Source organism: Theropithecus gelada, chromosome 18, assembly GCF_003255815.1.
Source record: "Theropithecus gelada isolate Dixy chromosome 18, Tgel_1.0, whole genome shotgun sequence".
Classification (NCBI taxonomy): Eukaryota; Metazoa; Chordata; class Mammalia; order Primates; family Cercopithecidae; genus Theropithecus; species Theropithecus gelada.
This window is the reverse complement of record NC_037686.1, coordinates 49385355-49398937: the sequence shown is the minus strand read 5'-3', so window position 1 is coordinate 49398937 and position 13583 is coordinate 49385355. Positions and strand designations below refer to the sequence as shown.

Sequence of the window (13583 nt, the reverse complement as noted above, 5' to 3'; positions counted from 1 at the left end):
GTTTTATAAAGTACTCTTGATATTTTAAAATAATTTTCTTCCCTTAGTATTTTTTCCAAAGTTTAGTTTCTTTCTCTAAGAGTAACCTATGTGGAAATAAAAGAAAAATTCCTGGGTCTTGGACAGTAGACTCCTTAATGCTAAAATCTATAATAAAAGGAGAACGATAAGTAACAGGGAAAGGTAAAATAAACTGGGAGGGAGGTGGAAGGGAAGATGTCAGATCATCTCATCTGTTAACTACATAATTCTAATGATGGAGCCTTGGAGGAAGTTTTCTGCTGCATCACTCCAAAGGCATTAAAAATATCTGCCTTCCCTTTCACCAGCTCTCTTCAGATTCCCCAGGCAACTGGTACACTCTTGGCCTCCCCTATCCTAGACTTCAGATTTTGCTAATTCACCCAAGTCTACCTCTCACAGCTACTCAGATCTGAAAATCATTCTATCTCTAACCACGCTGTGTTGCGTAAATTTTGTAGCTGTCAGAATAAAATTAAGCTAATATTCTATAGTTCTGAAGCATTAAAACATTGTAATACAGAAAATATCTGAAGGATTAATAAGATGTTGCACTCAAGGTTAAGGGAACCAAAAAGCTGGAGAACAGGAGAGAAAGGGAGACTTGCACTTCCTTAGTAATTTTTATACCTTTTGCATTTTACACTACATGCATAACTATCTATTTATGAAATATTTTTAAGGTACGATAGTAAACAGTCCAAGTACAGATGAAAATTTAATAGCCCAGTTTAAATTTTAGCTGTATTCAAAAAAATGTTTCTAATACATCTCCTATATCTAATATTTGAAATGGTAATATAATTTAATAATAACATAAAGGCTCCACTTTAAATTTGAATCCTATTAAAATTAGTAAGAACTGTCACATCTGAATAGCAATAAATTATGAGAAAACCACTCATTTAAAAACAATAAACATAACTTGGAAAGATAAACAAAAATGGTATAGGACTTTATATCTGTCTTATAATTTTTATACTGCGAACAGCTTTATTTCAAACAAATGATATAGTAGTTTGTTTTAATCAAGAAACTGAACCTTTACATTATATACTTTTAAAAAAATAGAAATGGCAAACAACCTATTATTCGAAACCTGAAAACCACAGATTCCAACACCTCTCAAAAAGTCAATTATGTAGTTAGTCAAACCTCTCAGGTCTTTTCAAGTGGTTTACCAAAGCTCCTTGTTTCTCTGGGTACCTATAATATGCCTCTGCCATCATTCACCAAAACATGAATGTACCAGGCTTAAATACTTGCCTTATCCTCCTTCTAAAATCTAAGCTTATATTTCTTGGAACATTTAAACACATTACTTCCTCAACTGTTCTCAATAACCCTTCAGAACAACACAATCCTGAATTATTTCAATGTTTTATATCTTAAAGGGTACCTTCAGATTTTTTAATTTTCTTACATTTTAATTCTTTAAAATAATCCATATCAGGTAAAAGCTAAATATCAGTTAACCAGACTATTCAATGAATCAATACTGAATTTCAAAGATCTTTTCCTAAATGAACTTTTGCTTTTTTAAGAAACAGTATTGGCCAGGCGCAGTGGTTCATGCCTGTAATCCCAGCACTTTGAGAGGCTGAGGTGGGCAGATCACGAGGTTGAGAGATCGAGACCATCCTGGCCAACATGGTGAAACCCCGTCTCTACGAAAAATACAAAAATTAGCTGGGCATCGTGGCACATGCCTGTAGTCCCAGCTACACGGGAGCCTAAGGCAGGAGAATCGCTTGAACCCGGGAGATGGAGGTTGCGGTGAGCCGAGATCGTGCCACTGCACTCCAGCCTGGTAACAGAGCAAGGCTCCATCTCAAAAAAGAAAAAAAAAAAAAGAAAGAAAATGAAAAATAAACAATATCTTTAAAAAATGAAAAACAAAAATCCTTTAACACAAAATGAAAGGAAAAATCTATTCAATTTAGGTACTCTACATAATACCATATTTGGGCAATATTTGTCATCATTGAATATGCCAATCTTTTTAAGTAATTAAAAGTCCCACTAACAAAAGAATAGAAAAATAGTTCATTAAAAATAAAGCATACAAAACCACTTAAGTCTGGCACTAAATTAATGGTAATCTATAGTAGGAATTTGGAAAGACTTTTAGATAAAAAGATATTTTAAAAAGCTCAAAAATGAAGGAGTAGGGAAAGAAAGGATGACAAACACCTAGACAGCAGAAAAGTAAGTACATGTTATTTGTCTACTGACATGTATGTGGAGTTGGGAAAGGAGGTCTGGAGTCTGTCTTCAGAGCTCATCTCCAACTTCCAGCTGCAGCATCTGTTCTACCTAGCAGACAGTTTTTCATTTTTTGTTTACTAGCTACCTAAGTTAGGAGACAAATAATGAATTATTTTGTTGAGTACTTTTTCTTAACAACTTTGTACATTTTAGGAAACATGAAATGTGACTATAAAGTAAGAAAGGAGAAATCATCAGCCTTGTACATTCTTACTCACAGTTAAAGCAATTTTTACACACAACTGACATTTCTCGGTTTTAGAATATCTTTCCTGAACAAATAATTACAAGAAATCAAAACTCAGCTTCTATCTGAATTTACCTAAGATAAAACCCAAAACTATTCTAATAAACAAAACAGATGACAAACTTTTCAGCATTTATCTCTAATCATTACTTTTGGTAAATATTTATAATCTTTCAACTACAAATAGCTGATCAACTATTTCAACTACTATTGCCCAATCAAAACTTTTAAACAAAAATAAAAATATATTCTGCTAAAAAGAACAGGACACTGGGTCAATTTATGAGAGGGACTATTCAAGCATTAGAATCAGTATATGATGTAGCAAACTCTAATCTCAGCCACACATTTTCTAAACATTTAGCAAACATCAAACTCTTTGCTTTTTACTAAGCAGTTAGGTCCTTTGATCTTTAAACATACTTGCCGATGTGCATAAAACCACCTAACCAGCTAACTGAACAGGTTATTAACTAGTTAGTCATTATTTATTTGTTAAATTACCACATAGCTAAAAGCAAGTATCTTCGTCAGTATTTTTGAATAAGAATTTTAAAATTTCTTTTTTCTTTTTAAAATTTCAATTTTTAAAAATTTAACTTTCATTTTAAGTTCAGGGGTGCATGCACAGGTTTGTTACATAGGTAAATTTGTGTCATGGGGGTCTGTTGTACAGATTACTGCATCACGCAAGTACTAAGCCCAGTACCCATTAGTTATTTTTTCCCAATCCTCTCCATCCTCCTGCCCAAGAAAATTTCTATTGTTAAGCATGTAATAACTAAATTACAAATTGCAAATACATTATTTTTCAAGTACTAGACTTCCCTGTCCAGATCACTTTTCCTCATATTCTCCAGGCCAACTACCGCTTTTGGCTTGCCCAAGTCTACTAGGGAGCCCTGTCTCCATTTAGTTGCATAGATGTCTATTAGTATTTTATTTACTACATTTTATTTTTAAATACAAATAGTCAAAAGCATTTCATTATATTAAATATCCACTTGAAATTTTTTAAAAGAAATTTGTTTAAAAAACACAAGGGAATATATAAGTTAAAAAATGTATAATGAACATATTCAAACAGAGAACATGACCTTGTGTAAACCATTCCAAACTTTTAGTCACATTTGTAATTTAAAGAAAAACTATATCTTATTCTATCTAATATTCCACTATTTTAAATATTTTATTCTCTCACACACACACAAAATCAATCAAAACAGAAATGGTTGTTCTAAACTGGTATAGAATTATCTAAATAATCCATTTTTGCATTGAAAAATTAGATATTTCACCAAATGTGCATTCAGAGAAGAAAGCTGTCATGTTTCACCATAGGACATAACTACTAAAAAATGAAGTTTAGGAGAGGGGTTGTAACAATACCTTAATTTATTAATGTAATTACAATAATATCTATTTCACCAAAATAGGACATAAAATTGGTTAAATAAATACATGGCAATTTTTCACAGTAAATAAGAAATTAACAACCTAATTGGAAGAAAGGAATAAAAAAGAAGAGAACAATTAAGGAGGTAAATTTGCAAAGCTGCCAGGAAAAATAATGAGAAACATTAGTACTAGGATTTCTTACAAAGCCACCAATATCAAATCAAACAAAATCTAGCACTGGCAGAACACGGTTGATAAAATAAATTATCAGGAAGATTAATAAGCAAGCAGAAAGGTCAAGAAAAATTTTGTATGTTTGGAAATGAGACATCTTGTAGATACTGCAGCAGACACACCAGTTAAGACTGTTTTCAATTTCAGTAATAGCAGAGCTGATGACAGTGAATGAATTATGATAAGCATGACATGTCTACAAGATGATGTGTCTATATGTGCACACAAATATGTGAGTGTTGGGAGATAGTGATGATGCACACAAAGATGACTAATCACATGAATAAGTCCCATGATTAATAAACAGTAAAAAGAAGTGCTGTTATCAGTCCTAAGCCTTCCTAAAATCTCATATTTCTATTTATATGACATCATGGCCTAACTTAAAATGCATCACTAAGAAAGCAATCTGGTTCCACAAAGTTATGATGAAATTTTCCAAAATCATAATCAATAACTGTCAGGCTTTGTCTCCCTTGTTACAACAATTTTTTATTTAAATAAACTCTATTGATAAGTATTTTGCTTTGACCAACATATACATTCATTGTCTTTGCTCAGATGGACCCAAAAATAATGAGATTGTACAATGTCTTCAGACATACTTAAATTCTTTTAAAACATAAAATTGAAACTTCATTTAACACACATTTTCTCAACTGCTGCTATGTTTCAGAAAGAAGCCAGACCATTTTGAAGCTAGTAACAGGAAAAAACACTATGTCCATCTTCTGTTTCTATGTGCCCCAATAGTTAATGCCTGTAACTTCGCCTAAATGTTACTATTATTTGAGTTTTAAAATTGAAACGGTTTTCTTAATTCTCTTGTCACACTTCCTTTACGTTAGTCTAGATTCCATGTACACTCCTGATAGTAATGTAACTTGGCTCTACCATAGTGAAATATTCTTTTATATAAATCAACTTACACTACAGTTTTCAGGTGGAACTAGAAGTTGAGTAATCTCACCACCATGAACACAGAAGATGTGTTTCATTTCTCCAGAAAATATGTCCCAAATTATGACCGAAAAATCCACACCTCCAGATATCAGGTATCTTTGATCATATCGAGCTGAGACCTGATGAGGATACAGCAAACATGTGACTTTGTTCCGATGACCACGGAGGGTTCTGTGAGGTGGCCAACCTGTGAATGAGGGTTTGGATTTAAAATGGGAAAATTAAAGGCCCACCAAGTTTCAGTAAGTAAAAGGAAACATGAATGTTTAGAATAGCTATAAATTATATCACAGCAAAGGCTTCCAATTTTATCTTCTAAAACCCTAATTCGGTATCCACTAGCCACGTGAGACTACTGAGCACTTGAAATTGGGGTGATCCAGATTTCTATGTGCTGTGAATTTAAACGAGTCATGAGATTTTGAAGTGTTGACATAAAAAATGTAAAATATTTCATCAACAACCTTCATATTGATTAGAAGTTAAAATGAAAATAGTTTTTACTACATTGGGTTATATAAAATATAGTCAATTTCACCTGTTTCATTTTATTTTTTAACATAGGTATTAGGAAATTACAGGTATGGTTATATATATGGTTGACATTAGATTTCCACTGGCTGTTAGGAGGCAAAGGCAGATCACTTGAGGTCAGGAGTTCGAGACCAGCCTGGCCAACATAGTGAAACTCTGTCCCTACAAAAAATACAAAAATTAGCTGGGTGTGGCGGCACATGCCTGTAATCCCAGCTACTTGGGAGGCTGTGCAGGAGAACTGCTTGAACTTAGGAGGCTGCAGTAAGCCGAGATCATGCCACTGCACTCTGGTCTGGGCAACACAGTGAGACTCTTTCTTGGGGAAAAAAAAAAAAGAGTTCTACTGGATGGTACTGTTATGGAGGATTTTCAGAATTACTGGTAATATAGTAATTATTTAGTAATCCATAGAGATAACTAAGAGATGAAACTATTAACATATATCAAAGAGATAAAATTGGATACTTTATTTATAGTCATTACATAGTATTAATTCCAATAACAGTCAATGAATATTGTATCTATGCATTAAACTCTACCAACTACATAGCACCCCAGCAACTAACTACACTGATTCATTGTATTTATTTAAAAACAAAGAATAGAGACATTTTCACTATCAGGGTAAGAGCCGTCAAAACACTTTAGACATAGAGAGTGCTTTGGTATACCTCTTCTGAGCATGTGTTCCCCTTGCAACAGCTGCACTATGGCCGTCTGTGTGGCAGGTACAATAACTATGCTTCCATCTTCACGGCCACAAACAAGTCTTCCATGTGCTGGTATGTACACACTTGCAGTTACTTTAAGAGGTTCATTGCTATTGGGAATCACACTCAGCTGATCTATAATTCCAGCAGGACAAGGATTCAGTTTATCAAATGCCTCTTGCAAACTAACAGAAGTTGTCATTGCCAGCCCTGTAGAGGTTTGGTTTTGTATAAAAGAAAAACATTTGTGCATGTTAAAAAAATTTTAAACATTAAAATAATGTTGATTGATCCAGTAATCAAAGAAAATGATATATGCACATTATGAATGTGTTATTCAGTAGTATTTAACATATTAAATTAATTAAGAAATTGTCATACAGGATTTACTATTACCTTCTTCAATTTCCTGTTTATCAGCTGTGTCTGATATGTTCCAAATATTCAACCTTCCAGAAGAATCACCCTGAATTAATAGTTTATGGAAATATTCTCTGCATCCATAGAAGAACCGAGTAACAGGAGGACAAATTAGCAACTGCCAAAAAAAGTATTTGAATATCTTTAGCTGTATTTTTAATCAAAATATTTCACACATTAATGCTTTTCAAACAAAGGCGTTAGGTAATTTGTCCCAGTAGCCAAGTTGAAAAAGTGTATGTAGCATGATTATTCAACAATATTTTAAAGTATTTCTATAGCATTAACATACATGTCAACTAATATTCTAATCTAGTATAACATACACATTGAATGAAACAAAAACAGCATTTACAGCCTTTGTCTAAAATTAGTATTTATGCTACATTTCTCCACTTTATAATAACTCATGTTTAGCCACAATAATGCAATTTAAGTGCCTATTATTAATTAACACAGAGCTATGTTTTCTTTACCAAAAAGAAAAGTCTTCACTTAAGAGGTCAAGATGAGAGAACTCACTAATCCTAGCTTTTTTTGCCCACTCCTGATTAATCATTAAGAATAGCAACAAAATCAGGGCACAGTGGCTCATGCTTGTAATCCCAACAATAAGAGGGAAGATCGCTTGAGGCCAGGAGTCACGGCTCTGGGCAACAAAGCAAAATCCTGTCTCTACAGAAAAAAAAAAAAAAAAAAAAAAATTTTGCCCAGTGTGGTAGCACAGGCTCATAGCTCCAGGTATTCAGGAGGCTGTGATGGGAGCATCACTTGAGCCCAGGAGTTTGAAGCTACAGTGTACTATCATTTCGCTACTGTACTCTAGTCCGAATGACAGAGCAAGACCTTGCCTCAAAAACACAAAATGTAGGCTGGCCACAGTGGCTCACACCTGTATTCCCAGCACTTTGGGAGGCCGCGGCGGGCAGATCACTTGAGGCCAAAAGTTCAAGACCAGCCTGGCCAACATGGTGAAACCCTGTCTCTATTAAAAATACAAAAATTAGCTGGCAGTGGTGGTGTGAGCCTGTAATCCCAGCTACTCTGGAGGCTGAGGCAGGAGAACCACTTGAACCCAGGAAGCGGAGGTTGCAGTGAGCCGAGATCGCATCACTGCACTCCAGCCTGAGAGAAAAAGGGCAACTCCATCTAAAAAAAAAAACTGAACAAAAACTAACAAAACTGAACTATCAAGCTTGTGCAATTAGAGGACCCTATTGTTAAAATTAGTATATTTTTCAACTAACAGAGTGTCATTTTTTACTTGCTCATATTTTCATAATCAATTTGAAACTAGTCTATGTTAGCTACCAACTACCAGGAACAAAAACCATTCATTAGGGTCTTATGTGTACTTTTATTTTCAGCTTAAGATTTTGTGCCTTCAATGAAGTACTATCTGAAAACACTAAATATCATGGTGGACTTCTACTAAAATTCAGAGGATTACTTCACAAATACTGGAAAATTAAAGAACAGAATCTTAGCCTGAAAATCAATAATAAATTTGACTTCAGTTTTGACAATTATAGTTAACAGTCTAATTACTGTATTCAAATACTGGTTATCAAATACAGTAATTAACAGCTAAAAGCATTAGCCAATGGAAACTATACATATTAAGCATAACCAATTGTTTGACTTACTGAATTTTTTTTTGCTTTTGAGACAGGGTCTCGCCATGTTTCTCAGGCCGGAGTACCGCGGCATGATCACAGCTCACTGCAGCCTCCACCTCCCAGGCCCAGGGATCCTCCCACTTCAGCCTCCCAAGTAGCTGGGACTACAGGCGTGTACCACCACACCATGTTACTTTTTTTCTTTTTTTTTTTTTTTTTTAAAAGATAGGGTCTTACTATGTTGCCCTGACTGAAATTTTTACTTGATAAACCATATATTTAAAAAGGAAAAATTGCTACAGCAGCTGTAATAACCGATATTCTACATTTCAACACACCACAAAATATATGTATTTAATTTAAAATGTATTAGGGAGTTGATATTTAAAGAAAATGATATGTATTTTTTGTTTTATTTTGCTTATGTATTTTTTCATATAAGTCATTATTCCTTAGGTTAATTGGAAGTGACTAGGTTGAAGAGCAGTAAGTAGAAGTTTGAGTAAAGAACAGGCTATAGATGATCTTAATTGTACATAGATGCATAAATTCTATATATTCAAAATATTCCTGGAAAGAACAATTCCCTTCCCCTAGCCATCCTGTCATACAAATGTGAGACGTAATGTTCAGAATGATAAAGCCATGGAAATCTAGAACATCAATTAAAAAAAAAAACAAACCTCTGCTTTCAAAGCCAAAGCTTCCCCCTTACTGCTCAATATAGAATTGAAAACCCAGTACTAACTGCTGTTACTTCAACATTAAGTGGATATTAAGCACATTTTCAGAAATCACAATAAACTTTTCTTTTTATAGAGAAAAAATGTTTTATTCTTCATTTCTCGTTTCTAATGATCTAAACTGCTACATGATTTGGTGGAGGCACTGTAATGCCTTGTTCAACTAGGGAACTATTATTACTCAGCATTAGTACATAACTATGTGTGCTCTTCTAAAATTATATCTGTCACTATGTTTATAACTGCATGATAGTATGTAAAATAATTTACACCATCAATATGAACTTCATCAAAAAGTCAATTTCAATATGCAATTAGCATAAGATCACTTGTACTCTTAGAAAAACGAACGTTATTTCATAGGCATAGTACGTATTTTTAAATAAGCAGATTTTGAAATGTCCTTATAACTGATCATCTCAAAATGTCTTACATCTAACACAGTGCTTTAAATTGTATCAAATTTTTTAAACCTGTCAAAAGACAACAATAAATACAGTTGTAAAAGTCTTTCAATGTAACTTTCAATTATAAATGATACCTCAAGAATTTTACCTCTTTATCTTTTCGATCCAAGAGGCTATGTTGCACAGGAGGAATCAAATTTTCAACTGCTTTCCCCACATCACTGCGGAATGAATCACTGGCTGGAAGGCAACTGAAAATGGACAAAATGCAATATTCAATTAAAATACTGACATTAAATATTTTATAATTCCATATGACAAGATTTTTTGGTATGGGACAAAAAGGGGCTTTTTAAATGACAGTTAATTTCGTGCAGGCATTAAATTAAATAATTAAAGTTATAAAAATATTTTCCTTCGAGACGGGTGGATCACAAGCTCAGGAGATCGAGACCATCCTGGCTAACACGGTGAAACCCCCTCTCTACTAAAAAATACAAAAAACTAGCCAGGCGAGGTGGTGGGCACCTGTAGTCCCAGCTACTCGGGAGGCTGAGGCAGGAGAATGGCGTAAACCCAGGAGGTGGAGCTTGCAGTGAGCTGAGATCCGGCCACTGCACTCCAGCCTGGGCGACAGAGTGAGACTCTGTCTCAAAAAAAAAAAAAAAAAATTGTCCTTCAAATAAAAATCCAACTAATTTTTGCGCTTAGAAGTTAAATTGGAATTAAAAATAGAACTTAAGAAGTTCTGAAGTGTTTTATCTAAGTTAAATATTTATACTATTACATTTTCTTAAGTTCAGGTTGTACCCTAAATTCTGAATCTTTTACTTTTGATGAGTCCTAATTTATTACTTACTCATACCTGGCAGGTAGTTTGTAAATATAACTTTGCCCATTTTCTGTCCAAATGATGACTTTATCTGCTGAGACAAAGTCCCCTCCAGTCCATGTCTGTCCATTTTCACTAGGACCTGAACACAACAAGGAATAGTCTCCAGCATCGAACACCTGCAAGGAAGAAAGAAATTTACAATCTACTCCATGATACTATAATAAGTAAGATCCAGTGACATTTCAAGTTTAAAAAAAAAAAAAAAAGCCTGGAAATACATTTAGAAAACTCAGTTTGCTGCATCAGATAAAGGCAGTTTGTCATTAAGCCCTGGGAAAGGTCACTGCATCAGATAAAGACAGTTTGTCATTAAGCCCTGGGAAAGGTCACCTTCAATAGGGAAAACACAACTAGGCCCCTAGTTATGGGTAAGCTCCCTGTGGACAGGGAACAAACTGTGACAAGTGGAACACGGGCGCTCTTCCTACAGGAACAGTTATCCTCAGACTTTCTATCTAGAGAACGTATTCCATTAAAAAATTGCAAATAATAGGGAATCAACCTCAAACATGCAGGCTTGAGTCCCGTTTTACTTCTATGTCTAGGAACAGCATTTCTCTTTTTTTTTTTTTTTTTTTTTTTTTTTTTTTTTTGAGACAAGGTCTTGCTCTGCCACCCAGGCCAAAGTGCAGTGGCACAATGAGAGCTCACTGCAACCTCAAACTCCTGGGTTCAAGTGATTCTCCCACCTCAGCCTCTCGAATAGCTGGAACTACAAGAGCATGTCACCATGCCTTGCTAACTTTTTTATTTTTTATTTTTTGTAGAGACAGGGTCTCACCATGTTGCCCAGGCTGGTCTCAAACTCCTGGGCTCAAGCGATCCTCCCACCTTGGCCTCCCAAAGTGCTGGGATTATAGGCGTGAGCCACCTTGCCTGGCCCAGTAACAACATTTCTAACAATAAACTCTGGCATGAGAATAACTCATTATTATAAGGGAATTACTTTGTTTTACATTATTTCATCAACGTTCTAAAATACTATAGTTAACAGGCTCAATTTTACTGTGTAATAATTTTCACATATAAAATTCAAATCCCTATAATTTCACCTGCAATAAAGGTTACTAACCTTATAGGGCTTTACATTTGCAAGGCACTCACTGCAAAGTTTACAAAGTACCTTTACAATTATTATCTCAAATGCCCTGAGAATCATCGCAGGTGTTACTATTCCAGTTTACAGATAAGAAATGGACACAAATAAGGATTTGATCAATTGCTCAAAGTCATGTGACTAGTAAGTGATAGCGTTGGAACTAAAAGCTCTGCTCTTACAATTTCTAGCAGAATTATTCTTTCTATCACTTTCAATATTTAAAAAAAGTACATTAAATGTTGTTAGAAAATGTTCTCAGGAGGAATGAGTAATTCCTCATTCCTCAATAGCTCAGAGGTTTTATTTTACTTTTCTTTAAAGAAAACAATGAAGTTGCTTGTGTGGAGCCTTGAAGTTAGAACATATCTTAGCTGCATTTACCATGATTTCTTACAGTATTTATCAGCGTGTAACATAGCACTACAATTATAGCCAAGAAAACTCCAAGAATAATGAAGGGAAACCAGTCCTCCAGCCCTATTATCTGTTAAAGCAAATCATAAAACTATAAACGTTAAAACAATACAGTATTAATTCATGAATGGGCAGACAAATCCAGAAGACTGAAAACAGATTCCAATAACGTAGGAATATAGTACATTATCAAGGGACAACAGATGAATGAATTATTCAACAAATGGCATCAGGAACTGGGGGGCAGTCCATCTGGAATAAAAATAAAACTGGATCTACATCTCACAATTTATACAAAATAAATTCCAGATTAAAGATTCAAAAGTATGTAAGACAAAACCATATAGGGCTGGCGCGGTGGCTCATGCCTATAATCCCAGCACTTTGGGAGGCCAAGGCAAGCGGATCACTTGATGCCAGGAGTTCAAGACCAGCCTGGCCAACATGGTGAAACCCCTCTCTACTAGAAATACAAAAATTGGTCAGGCGTGGGGGCGCATGCCTGTGATCCCAGCTATTTGGGGGGCTGAGGCAGGAGAATCCCTTGAACCTGGGAGGCAGAGGTTACAGTGAGCCGAGATTGCACCATTACACTCCAGCCTGGGCAGTAGCAAGACCTCTCAAAACAAAAAAATTAAAAATAAAACCATATAAAAATTAGGGGAAAATGAAAGATTTTATTTTAATCTCAGCTTATGGTAAGCCCAATTGTAAACTTCTTCATGATAATAAGTATCTTAAAAAGCCATTTTGGTGGGTTGTAGTACTATCTCAGTATTGCCTTACTATAATGATTAGTGAAGTTAAGCAACTTTCCATACATTTACTGGCCATCTGGCTTTCATCTTTTGTAAAATATTTTTGTACAATTTCCTGCTGAGTTTTCTGTAGTTTTCTTCTCGATCTGCAGGAGTTGCTTTTTTATAAATACTAGACAATTCTTCATCATTTATGTATATTGCAATGATCTTCTCTGACGACGTGAGTTGTCTTTTTACTCTTATGTATGCATTTTAAGAAAGAAAAAGCTGTTCTCACGTAATTATAAAATGTTTATAATGGACACAAATGAAACTGGTACCAGATACTCTATCTGGAAGGGAAAGGGAAGTTCCAGCGGGGGAAGAGACACATTTTTCACTATGTCCTCTTGCCCTTTTTTTCTCCCCCCAAGACAGAGTCTTGCTCTGTCACCTAGGCTGGAGTGCAGTGCCACAATCCCGGCTCACTGCAACCTCCGCCTCCCAGGCTCAAGCAATTCTCCTGCCTCAGCCTCCCGAGTAGCTGAGATTACAGGTGCACGTCACCATGCATTGTTCATTGTTTTTTGTATTTTTAGTAGAGATAGGGTTTCACCATGTTGGCCAGGCTGGTCTCAAACTCCTGACCTCGTGATCTGCCTGCCTCAGGCCTCCCGAAGTGCTGGGATTACAGGCGTGAGCCACCATGCCCAGCCTGTTTTTTTTATTACTATTTGCATGTGTTTTAAATTTTAAGACAAAGGAAGAAACCCGTAAAACCTACTCTAAGCAAGCAGCGGCTAGCTTTTCCTAATTTTATTCTAATATAGTAAGTGACAACAATAAGGTTAAGATGCTGCTTCCCTAG

At 35.1% G+C, this 13583-nt stretch overlaps 1 protein-coding gene across 2 annotated transcripts in view; it reads right to left on the bottom strand.

Annotated features, from left to right (window-relative positions):
• The window catches only part of WDR7 (WD repeat domain 7), a 388356-nt gene that overhangs the window by 335637 nt on the left and 39136 nt on the right, over window positions 1-13583 (bottom strand). For both annotated transcript variants that reach the window (XM_025365405.1, XM_025365406.1), the window contains exons 8-12: window positions 10433-10578; window positions 9716-9818; window positions 6775-6916; window positions 6340-6588; window positions 5098-5318 (exon numbers count right to left, since the gene is read on the bottom strand). In XM_025365405.1, coding sequence (XP_025221190.1) covers window positions 5098-5318; window positions 6340-6588; window positions 6775-6916; window positions 9716-9818; window positions 10433-10578 — 861 coding nt within the window. The remainder of the gene's footprint in view (window positions 1-5097; window positions 5319-6339; window positions 6589-6774; window positions 6917-9715; window positions 9819-10432; window positions 10579-13583) is intronic.